This window comes from Dromaius novaehollandiae, chromosome 6 (assembly GCF_036370855.1).
Source record: "Dromaius novaehollandiae isolate bDroNov1 chromosome 6, bDroNov1.hap1, whole genome shotgun sequence".
NCBI classification, from domain to species: Eukaryota; Metazoa; Chordata; class Aves; order Casuariiformes; family Dromaiidae; genus Dromaius; species Dromaius novaehollandiae.
The window spans coordinates 43471103-43493124 of NC_088103.1; the positions used below are offsets into that span (position 1 = coordinate 43471103).

At 37.8% G+C, this 22022-nt stretch overlaps 1 protein-coding gene across 4 annotated transcripts in view; it reads left to right on the forward strand.

Annotated features, from left to right (window-relative positions):
• PLPP4 (phospholipid phosphatase 4) overlaps positions 1 to 12067 on the forward strand; it is a 71932-nt gene extending 59865 nt beyond the window's left edge. For all 4 annotated transcript variants that reach the window (XM_026105534.2, XM_026105532.2, XM_026105533.2 and 1 more), the window contains 2 exons: positions 393 to 563; positions 9001 to 12067. In XM_026105534.2, coding sequence (XP_025961319.1) covers positions 393 to 563; positions 9001 to 9200 — 371 coding nt within the window. In that variant the 3' untranslated portion in view covers positions 9201 to 12067. The remainder of the gene's footprint in view (positions 1 to 392; positions 564 to 9000) is intronic.
• Positions 12068 to 22022: the final 9955 nt, after the last annotated feature.

The window sequence follows — 22022 nt, forward strand, 5'->3', positions numbered from 1 at the left end:
CTGATGAGGAGAACATATAAACTTCATGGATCTTGTGGGAGAGTACCTTTTCTCAGTCAGACCCCAGAATATTGTGGATATTTTTAAGGTTTATAAGATCATGACTGCTTTTAAAAAAAAGGGGGGGGGGGAACCCCTCTCTGTCTAGGAAGTGTATTGTATCCCTTTAAAGTAGTAAGTTATAACAGCACTATTTATCAGTTAAATGGGAATCATCATTCAAGTTACAAAACTCCCATCAATTTTTGTGCATGAGATTTTTCAGTTTAACTTAGCTCCCAGTGAAGATCGAGACTTCTCTGCAGTAGAGGGATCCTACTGTCCAAACTAAAGGGATAGTATCATATAGGACAGTAATGACAAAGCACAGTAATTCTGTTTCTTTTTATCAGTTGCATTTTCAGGCCTTGGCTTTACCACCTTCTACTTAGCTGGAAAATTGCATTGCTTCACTGAAAATGGCCGGGGGAAGAGCTGGCGGCTTTGTGCAGCAATTCTGCCTCTCTACTGTGCCATGATGATTGCCCTGTCACGTATGTGTGATTACAAACATCACTGGCAAGGTGAGCCATGCAAATACCTTTTTACTGTTTTGCTTTGCTTTTTAATTAGCCTTGTATTTCTTTGGTTAACTTTTTTCATTGAATTCATGTGAGTTACAACATTATGTCATGTTAGAGCAGATTTGCCTTGCTGCTGGGTTGATGCTGAGGGTTTCAGTGTCTGCAGATAGAGCAGTGGTCCTGTACAGGTCTATATTTTTATATATCAATATACATCAAAGTTTTTTGGACCATTTCTGGGAAGACACCACTTAGTTTTTTCAAGTTTCTTCTATATGTATGATATATATTGCATTGAGCTGGAGTGGCACAGCTATCTTTTGTGAGCTGGATCTAGCCCATCAGAGTAAGTCTGGCCTGTAACCTACTCCTTGCCTTCTTTTTTTCCAGTTACCTGTAAGGTACTTGTTAATGCATGTGCTTGATTGCATAGTACGTGATTATATGTGCATTAGGCTAGACTGAAGCATCTGTGCATGGCTAGTCATTGCAAAGATGCACTCAGTTGTATATCTATATTCTGGTTATTTGATGCACATGATAGGCTGTGTGACATTCAAATCAAAGCATATGTACAACTATACTGAGTTTGAGGTGGGTGCAGGCCCTCTTCTTGAGAACTATTGCAATGTCAAATACTACAGCTACATAGTATATATTTTAACAGATTCTGCCCACAATTAAAACCTTGCTGCAAAGTTTGATATTTTCTATTCCCTTCTCTTCTTTTCTTTTGGCCAAGATTGTAATTGCTCTCAAGGAGTCAATCCCACAGTTTTTGAAGTCAGCTCCTACTTAAGGAAGAGAAATATTTCATGTTCTTGTCCTATTAAAAATGATTTTCCGTGGTTTTGGGTTGCAAATATTTTGAGGCTGCTATTTGGGAAATACTAACTAGATATTAGTCTGATTCAGTATGTGCCATACATGTGGTACCAATGCATAATTTGGAACCGCAAATTAATAAATGCTGAATGCATTCAATATTGATTAGTAGTTTACCGAAGCAGCATACAGTGCTTCCTTATCCTAAAGCACATCACAAAGCTAAAGAAACATCTTACACAATTTTAAAACTTATGTTTGTGAGGGGGATGACAATTATTGACAGAATGGGAGATGGTTCATAAAACTTTGACAGCAGCATTTGATGTGTAGTTGAGCTGTACAAAATGTGTCCTTGGATGAGCCTGAATCCTTAAATGTCTACATATAATGCATAATAGGAGATACTCTGAAGTGAAGCATAGTTAGACTGAAGGATGTTTAGTCCTTCAGTTCAGTCCTCCTTTGAGTTGCTTCTTGGTGCTTCTAGTGGAAGCTTTGGATCTTCCATACTACATGAACATTCTCATGTAGATGAGGCAGCATTATTACACAAAGCTGTAACTAGAACAGATAACTTTTAAAAGGTTTCTCAGTAAGGTTCCACTAGCTAGCATTGGCACTACAGCCTCAGGACTATGCCACAGCATCCTCTCTTCCTCATTTTCTCCATATTCACTTCTGGAAAGTGCAGCACCAGTTACACCAGCTGCATCTGTCACAGGGAGACTGTTGTCTTAGAGTCCTTTAAAATGCAGGCTTGAGATGTAACTGATGTAAGAGGCTATACTGTTAATTAATTATGCATTACTATTACTAAGTTACAGTTCTAACACTTCACTCTGTTAAGTCCTTACCCTCTGCCACTGAGTCATGGACCTGATGAAGAGTCTGGTGGGTTTTCCAGATGGCTTCCCTCCCCTGTTCACAGGTCAGCTTCACTACTGCCTGTAGGCATCCACGACAGTTGGAAAATACTGCCATCTGTCCTTCACTCAAGCTTATTATACCTTCTCTGATTTCTTGGCCCTCCTTTTCACTGCCCTTGTACCTCCCTGTCTTCACCCAAGTCCCCTCCTGAGTAAAAAACCTGCCCCTAATTACTTTTTCCCTATTTGTCCACATTTTGCTACATCTGTACCCAAAGCTGGTATTTCTGGTACTGTTACCTAGGTCGTCTTGGCTTTAGATTGTATTACTAATAAGATTACTTAGGTACTGCTGACCTTGCGAGTTCTACTCCCCTCAAGATTCTGAGTGCTCCCTTTGATTATCTCATTCATACTGGTTAAATATTGTTTACTTGACATATTTTCTAAGTTGTATCATTCTACACTAGCCTTGATTCCTCTACCTAGTTTCAACTAAGTACACTGTACCTCTGTCCCACTGAGCACTTTCCTATCTTATACATGAGCAGTCCATATGCCAGAGCAAGGTTCATCCTGTTACATGCTTTTTTCCACTGTTTTTTGTGCTCAGACACCATCCTGTTCTCCCATAGCTGCTTAACCACAAACCATTAGCCTTGACATGTTCTTTAGACAGTCTCCTGGTTTCCTGCAGAGTCCTCGTCTTGTTACAGGACTTGGTGCTCCTCTCACCCACAGACATACTGAGTTGGAGAGAGCATCCAGTGCAAAGCTGCTGAACGTGAGATGCTTGCCTCGTCAAGCTGTTAGGCAGAACAGAAGGCAGTGTTACGAATCTCACATTCAGTCTGTAAGCCTAGGCTTGTCTGAAGTCTGTGCGTGTGCGCGTGTGCATGCGTGTGTGTGCAACAGAGAAGAGTGAATGAATGTGAATGTGAATCTATGAATCTACCTCTCTAGTTTTCTGAATGCATGTTTGCAGCGTGTAGTATATCCTGCCAAGAGTATGAATTGTTTATGGACTGAAACATGTGCTATGAGGCAGATAATTATGGTGTATTTTATATATGATAGAAGCAAACTACACCCAAGGGGTTGTGGTTGCATCCATTATAGCTGCTCATATTTTTGTCTTTAAAGTTTAAGGAGATGGAGCTGCAAACTCAGATGGTTCTTCCCAGGCTAAGTACAGTGCTGGCAGACATTATCTTGCAGGTGACCTTAGCTTTTGCCTGAAAGAACTACATTCTCGAGGGAAAGACTAGTTCACCCTGTAAAATACAGCACAGACACTCAGGCCTTGTCTTTTATGCTCAGCAGAGTCAGCCAATTATTTTAAATGACTTATGGTGGCTTTGTGATAGAGTCTTAACTGTGCTCTTGGGAATGAACACGGACCATCAATATAATGTACAGGTCTTAGTGTACTGTAGGTGAGAGATGAAATGGAGTAACCTTATATTAAAAAGCCATAGAATTGGCTCAGTGCATTAATATTATGAGTATTTTATGAGCTCCCTTTGGTTTGGCTGGAAGATGTAGCGTTCAAAGTCTTAGTGTTGGTATTAGTGAATTTTAGTGCATTATATTATGAATCCTGAAAACATTGACCATTTTTAAGTTTCTAGTTGTCCATGTAGGTTTTTCTAGTTTATTCTTTAAAAAAAAAAAAAAAAAAAAAAAAAAAGTGGAGAAGATTCCACAGTCTCCTAACAAAATCTCGCCCAGTATTTAACTACATTCACAGTTAGAAATTTTTTATTCATGTGTAATGTAAATTGTCTTTACTGACAGCTAAGCTGATTTTATGCATATACTTCCCAAAGGGAACACTGAATAATTGAGCACCATTCTCTTCATAACATTGTACTATATCCTGGCATCGTCCCCTCAAGTTCTGTGTACTCCTTAAATCTTTTCTTATTGGTTATGTTCTCTAAAAATTTTGTGTTTTGTTACTTCTTTTCTTTGTGCTCTTTCCATTTCATCTGGATTTCTCTTAAGGTCTATCCAAAACTGGACCAAGTTCTTCAACTGAGGCTTTACCATTGCCAGGTAGAAAGGAATAGTTACCTACCATCTCATGAGTACTTCACTCCTGTTAAAACATCACAGAATAGAGTTTTTCATTTCTGTGGTAGCCACACATTATAGTTAATGAGCTACCATAACTCAAATATAAATCCTGCAGTATTTCTGTCTAAACAGTTATTCTGCATTTTTTGTATGTATATTTCTTCCCCGTAAGTGGAATACTTTGCACATCTCTATCAAATTTCATTTTGTTGACTTTGTATCATTAGCACAATTACCATTGTATCAGTATATTGACTCTGATTTGTGTCATTATATCAATATATTGACTCTGATTTGTGCCTTGATTTTCTATTTGTAACTTTTCTTTTTTTTTTTTACTTTCCTTTCCTTCATCTGTAGATTTCACAGTGCAGCTCCTATTCCATTGCCCAGTGAATTAAGTATTATTAATGAAAACATTAACTTGGGTCCAGAATGGGTCTGTGTAGATCTCTGCATTTTGGTAGTAATTAAGTAGGCCATTCTGCCCACACATCAAGCTGGAAAAAAAGTGGTATGACTCTAATCTCAAGTCTTGGATGTATTATTCTGGTTTGGCATGGAGAATATTTTCTTCAGCCCAATATTTCAACAAAGTGAATTCAGACCTGTATTTACTTGTTTTTTCTTAGACTATGTATCCGATAGGTATTTCAGCTAGAACAAATTTCATCTCATAGGGTGCTACTAATCTAGTTGTACTAGAAGAAGGAGGCTCTGATTTATCCAACATATCCTAGCTATACAGAAATGATCATGAGATTCCCAAGGGCTCATATCTGCACAGCCTGAGACAAAGTATAAATATGGGTGCATGACCTGTAAGTCAGTCTCAAAGAATAGCAAGAGACATTTGAGCCAAGAGGTTAACCATATGGAAGCTAAGTGTATTGAACAGAGTGGAAAGGACCTGACATGATTCGCAGTGTGTTTTCAGAACTGTTTTCTCTGGGAATCCTTATGATAGGGGAAAGTAAAAGTAGAGAGACAGTACAGCATGCAACATTAAACTTGTTCATGCCCTCAGATCAGTATTTTTACAGTGTGCATGTGATTGCCACTAATTGCAATGTGAAACTGTGAGAGAGTGATTGTGGCTTCCTAGGTATTTGCTCTCTGCATAAGCACTTATACACAAAAGGGGGAGAATAAACTATAATCTTACAGTTGGCTAGATCTTCAGTGGATGTTTGTTAGCATAGCTCTAGTGAAGTCAGTGGAGCTACTCAATGTACCAAACTATTCTAGTAGCTAAGTGATAGCTCTTCAAATACATGTTGCTTTTGATAGTTCAAACAGAGCTTGCATACCTGCCTGGGACCTTTTAGGGACTGGGGTGGTATAGGGATTGATGGTATAATCTCTGTCCTCAGCTGTGGAAGGAAGTAACCACAGCTTGCTAAAGCCAACAGCAGTAGATTGTCTTTGAAAAACATTTATATGTATGCAAATACAAATCAGCTTATTTTCCTTGTAGACCTCTTGAGTTCAAGATGCCAGAATTTATTTCAAATTAAATAACTTAAATTGTATAAGTCTTATCTGTTAATTAGCTTGAATTGTACCCCCACTTATATTTAAGAATTGACAAATACCACAAAATCATTATTCTAAAGAATTGTACTGTAATTTAAAGGAATAGTGAAGCCTAAAACCCCTTGTGGCAGACCTTCAAAAAGAGCTGTATAACAAATATTTGATCCCAGTTACATTTAGAAACACTAACTTAAAAATGTGTTGCTATATTCACATAGCAACCAATATAGGAAGTGTTTATAATGTTTAAATGTGGATAATACTAGTATAATACAGTAAGAAAAAATATGGAGACAAAAATGTCTTGAAACACTCCAGGAATATTTTCAGGGGAGAGAGTTAAACATATGCAAATGATGACTTCCGCATTAGTTCATGACATTGGAATTGCATGATGCCATTTATGTTGTCTCATATACCTGTTCTATACTGTAGAGTTGGCTCATAATATTTGTGGCATAGGAGTATGAGAGTCAGCACTGAATAGAATTTACTAATGATTCATAAAATGATTCATAAAACATACATCTGCGTCTCATTTGTCACCTCCTGCACTAGTGCTCAACTGAGCCAGCATGGCATGTAAGGCACACAAACAATGAGGGAGACACAAACATAATATTGTTAACAGATTAACGTAAAACTGCAAAGTGCAATATCTTTGACCTGGAATAAATCTAGTTTGCTCCAGTTAAGAAGAGGAAATGTTTTTGTTTACATGTATTGAAAGATATTTTAATAAATGCCTCTTACTAATTCAGTATGCTTTGAACCAGAGTATGGTGCATTTCTCTTGGAGGGAGAGAGCTGCCATTTTATCGAGGCACCTCCAGGGGTTGCAGCCTGATGGTGCAGGTTAGAACATAGGGAATGGTAATTGCTGAGCCTCTGTCCAGTGCCTCTGTTAATGGAAGTTATTTCCAGTGATCCAGTGTGCATCTCTAGCCCTCATTAGCTTCAAGAAGAACTGGATTCAGCTCTATTTGAAAGAAAAAAGCTACTTTTACATCATAGTACCACATGTAATTTTATTTTAAATAGTCCTTTTTAATTTAACAATGAAAGCCAATTTTAAAATCTGGCTAGCAGGGACTATGTGACTGTTTCCACAGTAAACTTTCACAATTGTGCAAGTTGTCCTAGCATCTAACCTTGGCTGGTTGAGGTGCTTTACTCAGAATGCATGCCCTCCTGTGTTGTCCACAGAGATCCAGCGTGAGAGTTAGGGATTCTTTCGGATAATAATTCAGAAATCCATTTTAGATGTATGGAATTGGCAGTAAAATCCCCCTTCTGTCAAGCAATTGCAATCAGGAAATAAGTGACCTCAAAGACTGTGTTTTCAGAGAGCACCTCTGTTGAAAATTGCAGTAGAATTTATACTCCTAAGGCTGCTCAGTATTTATCTACTGACAGCTGCAAACTCCTTCATCCTACTCTCAGAGAGAGCTGTTGTGAGTCAGCTTCAAACTAACAGGAGAAGAACATGTAGTAGCAAAGCAGAGTAAGCAGTAGGCTCTAGCTTTTGAACTGTAACTGGCCCATATCTAGTCAGCTACCAGTATGGGTAGGATAAGTTTCTGTCTGCTTGACTTTACTGAGTACACACAAGCAGCTTTTAAAATCTTACTTCAGTCTCTTTCTATTAAATCTTGCTTGTCATAGACTTATTATATCCTTTTTGCATATAGGAAGGGAACATAGGGTTGGAAGGGATCTCCTAGGTCATTCAGCCTAGTCCTCCTCCCTGACAGACAACTGTGACACATAATCACATTTTTTAAAGATATCCATCTCAGTCTTAAATTTCTTAGGTTTTCTTGCCATAGCTATTTCTGTTAAAAGGCTGTTCAGAATCTCCTCCTCTGCAGTTTTAACAAATGTGCTCAGTTCATAGGGAATACCCAGTAATGTTGCTCTGCCAAGGACTGCATTCTTCAATACTGAGTTTCAGATATAACTTTCAGCCTCACAGCTGCAGATAAGGATATGTTCTTGGTGTGAAAAAGCACAGGAGCTGTAACCCAGACACTGAATAGTGTCATTTAAAATAACAAGAGAAAGCTGGCAAGTGGAATTAGACTCCTTATAGTCACCAGTATTGTCAAGATTACCCTGTTCCACCTTTCTGTCAATGTCTGCCTCATATCTGCATTTCTTCCTATACCAAAGCTTGCAGAAGTAGAAAATAGAGGGCAGCCTTACATGATGTCTCTCTCTAATATTGATGATGTTCTGCACCCAGGAAAGCTTAGGAACCTCTATCTCATACAATTGCTTCTATTCTATTCCTATTCCTGTTCTATTCCTATTCCTAGTCTAGTCTAATCTATAGTATGGGATAGTAAACAGCATCAAAGAAAGTTATTCAAAACGTGTTAAATCACCTAACAAGACATACTCAGTCTTTGACCCTTCAGGTGCTTTTAGAAACAGTTCACCCAGCTTGCAATAATTCTTAGGAGCTGGCTGCAAGTGAAATAAGTTGTTCTAGCCTACAATGGCCTGCTTCCTGAAGGAAGTGTGCATTCTCTGTCTGCATTGGAGAATGCCATCCAGAATATAGAACTGCCAACAGTAAAGTGCATCAATTACCATGTGGTAGCATTCTTGCTGCCATCTTTCCGGGCAGGGGCTGTTCCCAGGCAGGGAAGCAGATACAAGGAGCAGACTGCAGTCAGCACAGCAGTTTGAACTGTTTGTGGTCAGCTGGAGGGTGATGGACCCCCTGAACAGCACAGTTCAGCTGTATTGTTCATGAATAGAAGATGTGGTGGTGGCCATTGCAAATCATGGCAAACTGGAGAGAGATGTGTGGGTTGTTTGATGAATGAATGTTTGATACCCCTTGGAAGCCTCTCTTTCCCTGAGTCTTCTCCTTCTGAAACATAGCCAACTATCTACCTTTGGGTATTCAAAATGTTGGAGATGGCCCAAACTAAAATGCTGATTTTATGTATCCTAAGTGATTGTAGTGTTTGGCTCCAAATTGTTTATGAAACTTTGTAGTTCACATTTTCTGGGTTAAACACTTCCATGTCGATCATATGTCTTTTAGTTATAGTTTTCACTACTAGCTGTCCTTTCTATGGTAACATGCATCTGTTTTTGTTGCTTTTCTTACCTAGATGCTTTTGCTGGAGGGATCATTGGCCTCATTTTCGCTTATATTTGCTACAGACAACACTACCCTCCTTTGGGTAATACAGCTTGTCATAAATCTTATGTCAGCCTGCTAGATCAGAATTCAATGAAGAAAGAAGAGAGACCTACCACAGATAATGCTACTGGCCTGCCTCTAGAGGGAATAACCGAAGGACCAGTATGACTTTCAGAAATGTGCAGAATGAACTTTTAGCCTTCTCACATTTCCTCCAAACCCATCTATTAACATGGTGTTTCCTACTATACATTTGATCTGTGCTTTTTCTTTTATTTCTTTCCTTTTTATGAACAAAAACGAAGTATTTTATTTTTAATGCTATAACATCCTCATACTTTTAAAGTTAAATTTTTAGTTCATATTGACTTGCTGAATTGTCTGTTTTTAGTCCGCTGCAAAAAGATGGATTATCTAGGGGAGGGGAAAGACCATTAAGAAAAAATTCCACTTGGAGATTGGTTAAGAGAATTTTTAGGAGGATATGGGTTTGAAGATATAGTAGATCTGGAAACAGATTTTCTGAAGTACTGAGTATCTCCTAGAAAGTTCTGGTTGTGTTCAGCACTCATTGATTTTGATGCGTGGTGAGTACACACAGCACTTTTCATCAGATGTTCAGCATCTGTTATAGCTAGCCATTTCTTTATGTAATTTGATAAGTAAGGGCAGCATCCTTATGTTTATCTTGTCATCTTCTAACATAAGAAATCTGCACATGCTCTGAGAACTTTGTGGTAATCATCAAGTTTTGACAACATCATTCTGAGCTACTAACGATCAAGCAGCTGAAAGGTATCAAGGGTTAAGAGTTTGTAACAGCCAGGTCTCGTCACATTAGTAGTTCCACAGGATGATGCTGACGTTCAAGAAATTCCAAACTGTTAAAATTATCAGTTTGCAATAATGTATGTTTCTAGGATGGGTTAGAAACGTGGTATTAGATCATTAGCAATTTTTTGAGAGCTCTTGCAGTAATTCCCATCTAAACAAAATGAAAGTAAACAACACCCATGACATTCAACAAGCTGAAGTCTTTAAAACAATTTTTAAAAAATCCTAAAAATGTGGAGATGAAGAAACACAATGTTTTCTGTGAATCTCAATGTGCCATGTTCATTCTTGTGTAGTGACTCACTGCAGCATTGGTGATCTTACAAAATGCAAAGATTTTCATTTGTGACTTTGAGCGCACAACCATGAATGCTTATGGTATTTTACAGCACTGTAACATTTCCAGAGGAATGCTGGAAACATTGTTCCATTAGACCCATCTCATATTTTCAACTCATCATCTTCTTGAGCATGGTTTTTGCAAAGGTTAGCTTGGGATCTGTATCGAAACTCACTTAAATCAGAACACTGTTGGTATGGAGAAGATTCCTAAGTGTATGAGCAATCTACTTTAGTTAATTTATTATTGTTAGGATCCTGTTATATATGCACTATGCAGTATACATCACATTCCTGTGAAATGATGTACCTTTGGATGACAGAATGTCAGATTCCATAATTTCTTTTCTTAGATATCTTATGAAAGTTCAGGTAAATGGTCTAGATCACATCTTGACAGTTGAATAGTTTTTGGGTGGAGCTGCTAATTAAAATGATCAAGACAGCATTGATCAACAACCATTATTATGGTGCTTTAGACTGGAGGAGACTGCTGCCATAGTTATAATTTTTATGTTCCTGTTGGAATATGTATTGGCCTTGTAGGCATTTTGTGCTTCAGACAGCTCAATGTCTTTATGTAATGCTTGTCATTTGCTTTTGTCAAAGGTAAGCTGTGTAGATTTTTTTGAGAAGAGCTATTTCCTGATTGGCAACACTTGAATTTTTATAGAAAGTAAGTAAATTAGGATCCCTTTACAAATCAACTGAAATAATTGTGTATAAGAGAGTGCAGTCATACTATGTGTAAACATATATGATATTTGGAAATAACTGTAAATAGGAAATGACATTAAGGAATGGAGTGTAGTAAGCATGAACCCAGTAGGGTTCTATAGAAGTTAGGTCTGATCTATTTGTAAAATTGATACCCGTTTGACTATGTCAGTTAGAGGTAGGATTTTTTACTGACATAGTTAAAGTATTCTGAGCTCTAAAACAGAGTCAGTTTCCCAAACATAACTGTGTTTTTGCTGGTGTACACATGCTAGTTTATGAAACTGGCATAAGCAAAGCAAAGTTGTGCGGGCATTGCATTTGCACTGGATTTGACTGAACATTTCTCTAGTGTAATTGAAGTTTTATGCTAGAAATCCAAGCACTTTAGTGAAGGTTTAATCTTTCTATAAAGTTTTTAAACCATCCTACAGAATTCTGTAACAGGGATATCATTTTCTATTACTTCATATGGGAGGCTTAAAAAAAAAGCCCTAGAGTAAGGGTACCATGTCTTTACATTGTATAGGCCTTTCCATTAGCTTTTTATTTCAGCAGGAACCCTAGTCTTCCAGGTTATATGCAAATGTCAAAAAATCTTAAATCGAAATTAGAAGTTTGTTACTGATGCATAGTGCATTTTGCATGTTTTTATATAGATCTGGATTATTGTCAAAAATGAGTGGGGCCTCCTAACTGTGCTGTATACATTTCCTATATTTTAATGGCTTTTGATACAAGTAAGCCATCTTCATTGGGATGGGGAATGCTTATGCAGCCCTTAGATGAGCATTGGCTGTTAAAAGATTGGAATATGCAATGTAATGCAGCATAAACAGTTATACTGCAAGATGAATTGAACTTTGCAAAAAAGTAAAGAATAATGTATTTTAATGGGAATAATTAAATTGAAAGTCATAAAATAGACCATGTAAAAGCTTTGATTAAAATGTAATTAAAATTGTGAAAGACATAATGAAGTGAAACTTATAGTGGGATCTGCAGACACTGTAATTACCAGAGCAAAGTCAGCATAGGGAAGGCATTTTTGTGGATCAATGTATTTTAATCTCATGCTCTCTCAGTGTGAAGGAAATGTAATATTGTAACACACCAATAAAACAACACGTGAATGTGGGTTTGTACATCTGTGTGTTATCATTTTTTTGTTAAGAATAAAAGTTACCAAGATAGTTTCATTAATAAATCACATGAAGTGTTGCAAAAACAAGCCTAGAGTAACTTGCATCATTTATGAACAACAGCAGTTCCAAAAGTCATTACTGTCCCTACAAGAACAGAACAGCTTTCCTCATTTAAACAAAGTACGCTATCCAACTTTCATCCAGTAAAATGTGCAGTGTAAGTCCTTAAAGCTGAAATTTTGAAATATTCAGCCAGCTAAAATGCAACAACTCCATGTGCCTGTCAGGTTCTGTATCATAGAATACTAGGAATGCCATACTTTGTAAAACACATGGTTAGACTAGAAAAGGATAACAAGATCTAACAGAACACAGTGGAAAAATTCTTAAACCAAGAGAAGCATGAGATTGTGAACAAGTCAGTAAAATGTCCCTGTCCTGAATGCCAATCTCAGACAATGTGTTAGGAATAAAGCTGAAGTGTTTATGCTGTTTCATTCCCGGCTTTTCCCGCTTTAGTCTGATTTGGCCCTCTGTTCTTACTCCATGCATACAGCAAGTTCCTTCTGTTTAAGGGGGAAAGAGAACCTAAATTTCCTTCTTTCTTTCTCCGGCTAGAGAATGCTGTGCTATGGATACAATAAAATAAAATAAAAAAATTAGGTGCCTTTCTTTTGTCTTATGGTAGTATAATTTCATTAACTTCAGTGGAACTGCCCTGGATCACTAATCACATCACATCCAATAAGTGGAATAAAGCCTTAGAATTTCATCCAGTTTCTGCTTACACTCTTAAATTTTTAGGTATGTAGTTAGCAAAATATTGTAAATAATTTGACTGCAGTTCTTTTTTTGCTTGTGTTAACTTATATCTGACCTGAGTTTTCTAACTTTTGGGTTGCTTTGACCTAATGCAAGAGGAACAGTCTTGAACACAGTGGCATCAGGATAATGGGAATTAAAAGATCAGATGTGCTTCTTTTACTTTCAGTGTTCGGAATGTGTAAAGCTCTGTAAGCAATAGATAACAATTACTATCATTTGTATATTACCTAGCCCACCAGTGTGATTACTTTACAGTAGTACTGTGCCTGCTGGGACAAATACAGTATGAACCTTGTTTTGAAGAGTTGTTCTTTGCTTACATTAATTCATAGAAACAAAACAGAAATTCTGCTCCTAATGACACCAGGGTAAACACTGTTGCATTGATTAGAGTTACTCCACAATAATACTGTTTTTCACAACACAAAATTTGAGATTGTGGACTTCTGTTGTACGCTGGATCTTGCTTCCAGTATACTCTCATCAACTTAAATTGGAAAAGGAGGACCTAGAGTTCCTTGCAGATATATATGTCTGTTATATTCAGCAGTCATGCCATTGTGGGTTTGGTCTAAACAAGGTAAAGCTTCAGGGCTTGCATGTCTAATAGTTTATCTATGTTATTGCAAACAAAGAGAACCTGACACAAAATAAAATCATAGTGTCCTATTGAAATTTAGTGACTATTGTGACCATTGAAATCTGATTTCACAAGAAGTCAAAAATCTACTCTTGCAATCTGTTCTTGCTTGTTGATTTAGCTTCTTGAATTCAGTGAGTTATATAAGGTGCAAAATTTGGTTCATATATATTTTCATATATAAAAACATGTAAATTAGAGAATTTATTAGGGAGCAGGGTCAGGAGGATTAACATTACAATGCATCTCATTGTATCATCTAACATAAGATGCATTTTTTTAAAGAGAATCTGCATATAATCTAGCTGCTGCCAACATCAGCTGTTTGGAAGGGAGGGAGGAAAAAAACAAGGAATGAAAGAAGATGAAATGGATTTGAGAGGGCAGTGAAAAGAAAGATGCTCCCTGTAAACCGAAGAATAAAGAGGAAGAAGAGTCAGAGGCAAAGGGAGCTTTGGCAACAGATGCAAGAATATCTTCAGTGTCAATAAAACCACTGCTAGAGGTAGTAGCCAACACAGAAAAACATTGAACAAACAAAAGAAAAACTATAAAAGGCCCTGTGATTGAATTTTTACTCAGTTCTAAGGTAGTTCATAGAACTGGGCCTGACAAATAGCACACATACAAATGAAACAACATGAAAGTGTAAGGAAGTAGGAGAGATTTAGCTGGGCCATGATGGCAATCCTTTGGTTAAACCCAAGGGACTGGGGTAGTCTATAGATAATACAAATTTAGTTTTTTAAGTCCTCCTGTTTATTGTGAAGAAGTGCTACTCTGATCAAAAGTATGGATGGAAATTTGTGACTGGCCACACTCTCAGGATGAACTATCAGGTAGGGAAAGTTGTACTGCATCTGCTTCCTGGCAACTGTTGATTTTTCGATCGATTTTTCCAGTAATGCCATGGGCAAAATTACTTTGTAACAGCTCATGTATTTGGGAAGCCATAGACTTTCTAGTGTCTACATGACATTACCAGCAATAAGTGGGATTTATTTCTTAGATACATAAATTGATGTTAATGAAATGAACATCTGCATTTAGTAATGTCCTGAGATGGAGATTGATGATAGAAATACGACTGCTTCCTTTCATGGTAGGAACGTCTTGTGAAGAACAGTCTAGAGGTTCACAGTAAGCACTTCCCTGGTAAAGCAGTCAAGCAAAAAGTCAAGAACATCGAAATGTCACTGCCTCACTTTCTGGGTCCAGCTGTATAATGGAGAAGAGGGAAGTTTAAAAGCTGCATGATGCTTTCAGAAGGCAGTCTGTCGACCAGTTTATACTCCCAGCAGGTTAATGTTTCACTTTACGAACCTCCTTAGATACAAGTGCCTCTTAGGCTATCCTGTCATCAAACATTCTCATTGTGGCACAGGTACTGGCTTATTATCCACTTAAGGTAGCATGAATCCCAGTGTGGCTACTTCAAGAGGTGACAGACCATACCCATAAAAGCTGCTCTTCTTCAGGCCTTCTGTCTAATGAAATTACATTATAAGCATTATTCAGTGAAATACAGAAGCTTACTAAAATAATTTCTTCCAATTCCAGTTGTTCTGCTTTCTACCACTGTGGCATTATTGCAGTTAAAAGCCTGTTTTTATCCTCCAGCTTTTTACTTGTGGACACTGTGTTTGAATGGAAACAATCTGAGAAATAAAGAAGACACTAATCTGCTGTCATGGGAACCATTTGTATGAGAACTAGTGCTAAGGCCAATTTTGCCACTATTCCAGTTAGCATCTCTCTTTCTGAAAGTGACTTTCTGACACCATTCAGAAGATGAAGAATGAAGAGATGCTAATTAAGATATAGGCCCATCACAGAATTCCTGTGACAGATCTGAACAAGGCAATGCTTGATGTGATTTTCCAAACAACAGCTTTGCCCATTTTCCCTTGCTGGACACACAGAGTGTGAAGCTCACTGATACAAATGAAGGTTCCTTGGAGTCACATTATTGTCGGAATTTCCCTTGAGTTTTGTGTTCAATTCCTTGTAGCAGGGTCAGTAGAAGAAAGGAGTACCTACTTTGTTTAGTACAATGTTTACAAATCATTTATTGCTGTTCAAGAGAATATTAAACAGCTGTCTATCTCCTTTACCTGAGACAGGCTTTTATTACAGAAAAAGAAAGAATAATAATGCAGTTAGAGAACTTACACGGAAGAAGTCACAATAACAGTAATACTACAGTTAAAATTGCAGCAAACAGACTTCTTAGTTTCTAGCCCTTTTCTGGTGTTATTCTCACCCTTCCCCTGCTCCTAAGTTTGGTGATTTCATTCTGGTGTTGGGGTGAGTGTTGTGTTGTGATGAGCCGTCAGCGTCTGGAGTCCTTCGCTGGGAAGAATATGATGTTCATGCTGTTGGTTTCATTTTTCTGCTCCCAGGATCCATGTGTGGTCATTTTTATATGTTTGCTAACATGCATTTACACCTTTCTCTTTCTTCACTTGTCTGCAGCTCCAGGTTACATCTGAATTTACTATATATGCCACCCTTTATGTATGTTAGATACCATTTCTTCGTTCTTTGTTGCCCCTAAAACCAGTCTTGTGCAGGTCTGCATTTCTTTAACAGACCATTAGTGAGTTGTTTGTAGCTGTGGGGTGTCCTGTACCGAGCCTGTGCCCGATCACTTTACATCCGATGCCTGTACTCCTCAACACCAAATACTATGTCTCACTTCTGCCTCACTTCTAAAGGCCTCTGTCATACCAGGACTCTATTTTTCTACACTATGTCATTGTATTGGACTCATAAATATCTCATTCTACCTAGAACAACTACTTGTTACTGCTATCTGTGTAAAACTATGGTTGTACCACACACAGATAAACAAAAGTAAAACAAATTAGATGTAGACACCTTGTCAATTAGAGAAATTGCTGTCACAGCCAAACCAAGTAAACCAAAATTACAGGCAGGTCAGGAGAAGTTCAGGCAGAGCAGGCCTGATAAGCCTCAGTCCTGAGGCCTTGCAAATTCGGTACATAGCCTATGGCCTGTTGCTAGCAGTGGCAATTCCATATTACAGGGTTACGTAGTTACAGATTGGAATACACAGTACTATTGCATTAGTCTGAATTCTGTGCACATCATGGCTTATCAGCATTACAGAGCATTTGTGTATATGCAACTGCATTTCATCTTCATTTCCAGTCCAATGGATCAAAGCCACAATAAAGGATTCAGATTCTAGTCTTTATTGAAACTAATGTAACACTGCAAAAAAGGAGGGGAAAAAGAACATTACAGCAATGTCAGAATGTTATTCTTCATACTAAGGAGCTCTTGCTGTAAGTCAATCTGTAGAGGGAATGACCTGGAATTCATATCTGTGGCATTGTCCAAACAAACAAAAGTAAAGCTTTTATACCAGTGAACGTGAAAAAGACTAGACCTAGTTTCTTTAAACAAATTTCAAAATAATTTCATAAAACAAAGGGTTAAAAATCATTGAGCCCTTGATGGCTTTGTAATCAAGTTCAATTAGTGTTTTAGGGTGTATAACAGGATGGCTGTCACTGCAGCCTCAATTGCACCTGGTCAGCCCTGGGCTGTAATAGTTGCAATTCAGTACTATCTGGTTCCTGAAGCTCTCAGGAGTGTGCCTACTACCTACCCTTACAGTCCCCTTAGAGGGAGGCTTGAAGGAGACAGAAAACATTGCACTCAAAAGGTTGTAAATCTGGGGGACTCTGAATGCAGGGGTTAAGGCATAAAGAAATGGAGATGACATCTGCCTCGCCAGCCATCCAAAGATCATCTGTTTCAAATTTTGTGAAGTGGAGGATGACATGATTTGCAGAATGGGTCAGAATAGAAAATGACAGACTGCAGCTTTCCCTTGAAAGCTTCCCTTTCCCAACACATAATCATGTTTTCAGGTAGGCTTGTTTAAAAAACAGCAATTCCATTTCACAAACATTCTATGGTTTAGAAAAACAATTTTAATTCCACATGTTAATAAAACTTTGATCTTTTAAACATTTTTACAGAAAAAGCATATGATATCTCCACATAATTTAATACAGAGAACCCTGAAATAGTATATGGAGACAAAGACTCCTTGCTCTTTTGAGGCTTCCACTACATTCATTGATTCAAGCAAGCGCTCATAACAGAGTTATTCTCAAGTGCATGATTTGTACCTTCTTAATTTGACTAAAAATCCTATCTTGGGCTGAGAAACCTCCCCCAAAATGCCAGTGTAGCAATTTTCTTTCTATGAATTGTTCTGATGGGAAATGGTTCCATTTTTATTTTTTGACCACTTTATTTTTAGGGCCAGCTAGAGTCTCCTCTTTTTGTAACATTAAAAGAAAACTTCTGTGCTGCAGAGAGATCAGCACAGCTGATTTGTGCATTCAGTTCAGGCCAGCTGAGAACAAGCACAGACAATCACAGACAGAAGCAGCCTGCTGCATTAACATTATAGTAAGAGTTGCAAGCTAAGGGAAAGGACAAAGGGCTGATCTATGATGCAAAAGCAGGTGTTGGAGGAACTTTTGGCTAGTAAGTAGACTTGCATTTTCTAGGAAGAGAGGAAAAAAAGCTTCTATTTTCTTTGTTTTCTTTGGGAATTCTCAAAGTAAATTTGCTCTGAGTGCATTTTGGCTGGGAATTTGCAAGGCTGAAGCAGCAAGGCAGTGAAGCTGTAGGAAAGTTTGTATGAATAAAGGAGGCAAAAGAATCTAACTGGTTTCATGATGGTCCTTAATTAGTTTTTGGAAAGTTTCTGTGGTGGGGAAAACCAGAACTGATCACCTGGTGAACTTTTCTGGGTTTATATTTTTTCCTAGCTCTCAATAGATTGTGAAGCATCAAGGTTTATATTCTTAAGCGTATTCCTATCCATCATTAAATAAAGGCTGGCTTCTAATTTGAAGTGCGTTGGCTTATAACCAGTCAAGGCATTAATATGTCTTTTAACTTCACTTTTTGGAAAGATTATTCTGAAGAAGTCAATGGATTTTCTAAACTCTTGTGTTTTTAATGCTTGTTGCCATTTCTAAGGAGTTATGCAAAACAGCTAGATGTGTAAGGACATATCTCCCAGAAGTATTAATGTTATGTTGTCCTCACTAAAAAGATAAGGAAAAACTTGTACCAGTTAACGTCGTCCTGTAAAATTACAGTCGTGACAGGATTGTTTATTGAGTTACAGTTTAATGGCACTGGTAATGGCAGTAGCATATGAAGCATTTATAGCTTAGTAAATGCAGCTATGGAGAAAACTACTTAGAGGTTAAATCATAGAAAGGCTGCCTCATTATGTTGTGATAATCCAATAAATAACTAGATTGACTACTGTAATTAATAATAATGTTCAGAAGTATACATGACATGTAATACCCTCACAACCTTGTGATGTATATCATACGTTAAGGACTAGAAGCTTGCTTTACCTCTGTTAAATCTTTGCTGATATAATTGCTGACATCTACCTAGGTACATCAAGATTGTGAAGAATTTGGTTAAACACCAGAACTAACAGGCATAATACAATCTGGAACAATCCTGTGACCTGAATTTCAATGGGCTTGCTCAGAGAGATCAGGACAAAAATACATCTTGTTGTCAACTGAACTCAGCTAAAAGCTTTTCTGTCATTTCCCCATCATGCAGAATTTTCACTTAGTTTCAAAGGAAAGCAAGAGGCATAATTTATTCTTCCAAACTTGTTAAAGGAACAAAGGCTAGGTTCAAAGGGGGAAGTTAATGATGCAGTGTTAAATAGTGTAAAATGGTAAATAGAGGAAAGTTCACAGATATTTTTTCTCTCCCCCCCCTGCCCTCAGTGTATCATCATGACTGATATTTTATGATCCAGCAATGTGCTTTTGTAAAACAAAACATATCTTTCCTCAGGCTAAATTGTGTGTTTATGTTTTGGGTCATTTTTAAATGCTTACATTAGTACTTACAGTAATTTTTGTGAGCTAATGTTACTATAGAGCAAAAACAGCTAAAAGCTTTTTTTCTCTTTTCTTTCTTTTTTTTTTAATGGGTTTTCAGTATTTTTTCTTTGCAGTGGTTATTCACTATTATTAAACAGCGATTCCCAAAGGCCATTATTTAAGAAACTGAGCTTGTTCTTTTGCAAAGCACTGGCTCTTACTACGTCAGTTGAATGAGAGTTTCTTTTTTGCTCTCAGCAGTACCAAGCACACAGCTGAGCAGTTCAGACCTTATTCAGAGAAGCTGGAACTGCTTCATATAAATGCACTCTGAGCCAGATGCCGCTTAACATAGGCTCTTAAATGAGGTGTAGTAGCTCTAGGCTTTCTAAACGAACCATTCAGTACCCAGACTACTCCAGAGGAGGTTTTAAACTATCTACAAGTGAATCCTTGACTCTGTTTTGGATGAATACAGACATCTGTCTATGGACTTAGTATGGAAAAGAGATTTTACTATCCTGAATGCCATTATTAATCATTAAGAAATAGAACTTCCATTGATCACTGCTGAAATCAGTGGAGGCCAAATATAGTTAAAGAATAATAGCATTATTCTTGGAGGATCTGTATGTCATTTTTCCATAAAACGCTGTTTGTGATAATGTGAACTGTTAGGTATGCTTACACAAGTAGTGAAATATTCAGATTAGTTCCTTGCACAATACAAATTTCCCCAAAGCCTAAATGTGGGTCAGTCAAGATGGCTTCATTTCAACAGATCTTAGTATCAATTATTCACGCTGATACTTGATCTCTGCTACAATATCTCATTCTTTTCTACACAGCAAACACAGATAGCGAGATGGATAGTTGTCTGAGGTGTAGACTGGTTGAATCACTTCTAATCACCTATAAAGGTTATTTTGTTGTTTCGGGTAACGTTCAATGAAAGACATAAAAGGGCTTCAGGGATAAAAGTAACTCTCATCTTTTCTTTTGCTATCTTGCCTGTAAACTCTACTAGGCAGGAGCTGCTTCTCCTTCTTTCTGTGTTCAGTGCTTGTTACAATGAAGACCTTTGACTCTACAAAATCAGGTTATCTTCTTAATACTCTAAGGCTCCCCATGGCTTCATAATATCTGAACCTTAACTTCTCACCTGCAGTATCATTATTGCCAAAGTGAATGAATTGCACCAGTTAATCCTTTACAGGGTCACAGTAACCAGGTGTCAGAAAATTCATTAGAAATATAGTATGTTATGTTATGTTATTATTGATTTGCAGGTTTTATTCAATGAAACGTAAACCCAGTTTAATTAAGAGCGAGTTTGTGCTTCTAAAAAAATTCTCTTTAGAAGCCACATGTATCAGTGGCAAAGGTTTGTTCACTGCTTAAGTCTCTGACTGAAATAACTTGTAAGGTTCAGGGCTGTTGCCTTCAGAAAATGCCCATTCATCCCCTCAGAAATGGTATTTTAAAAATGTACTAGGAGGAAGTAAATCAATGATATTTTTCCCTTTCCTTTATCATTAAATGAGTCCAATGCAAAGGCCTTCCTCATTCAGAAGATGTTTCTGAGGAAAACATAAATGTCATACTAGTTGCATGGCACTATTTCAGATGATATCTAGAGTTGCATCAATACCATCAATGTAAAGAAATGCCTCTGACTTTATTTACACTGAGGGTAATAGCACTTATAGGGTAACAGTAGTATTCTACAGGAAAAGTCTGAAGGAGCATCACTCTGATTCGTATCCCTTCTAGACACACCATTTTGATGTCCAGTGTTTCTTGCTACAGCCTCATTCAGTATGTTGTCTCATACACACACTCCTTTCCACCATTTCTGTGTCATTATTTTTTCTATGAGGACATAGCTCTGTTGCCCTTTTCCTGAAACTTCATCTTGGATTGCAGACTGTAGTGAGCACACCTGCGGAAGATCTGCTGAGGAGTCAGTGACTGGCAGCGTACGTGCTAGCAGCCCCAGTGTGTGAAACTACATGCTGACCAAATTCCCATCAGGAACAGGCAGGCATATTCCCTTTTGCCTGCAATGTCAAGCTGCTTCCTGGGCAGTAGCTACTCAAGGTTAGAATAGCTGAGATGAGGAAATAGTTCTAGAAGATTTAAGGGGCCCTTAGGATACAAGTTGAGTCTTGCCTGGGCGTCCGACCCATGCATCTGACCTGTGTGTCCAACAGCCTCCCATCAGTGACCCCTCCACATGTTTCCTGAGGCTTCTCACCAAGCTTGGAGTGCAAGTCCTTTACTAAGTCTATCCTGTTTAGCCCCTCATGAAGCTTGAGTGTCTCTCTCCGCTGGTATCCGACTCTCTCTTGCCCACCTTGCAGTCACACACGCTGAAAGCTATTAACTCAAAAAAATGTGCCTAGTTTTCAAGACTGTAGCCGCTGTCCAGCATCAAACTTGCTTCTGTTGTGGGGGGAATGTGCTTAAAAGAATTTCTTTCAGAAATTCCCAAAGATGGATTTCAATGCATCTCTGTTGGTAGCCAAGCTAGTAACTGCTTGAACAGAGCAAATGAATGTGAAGAGTAAACATA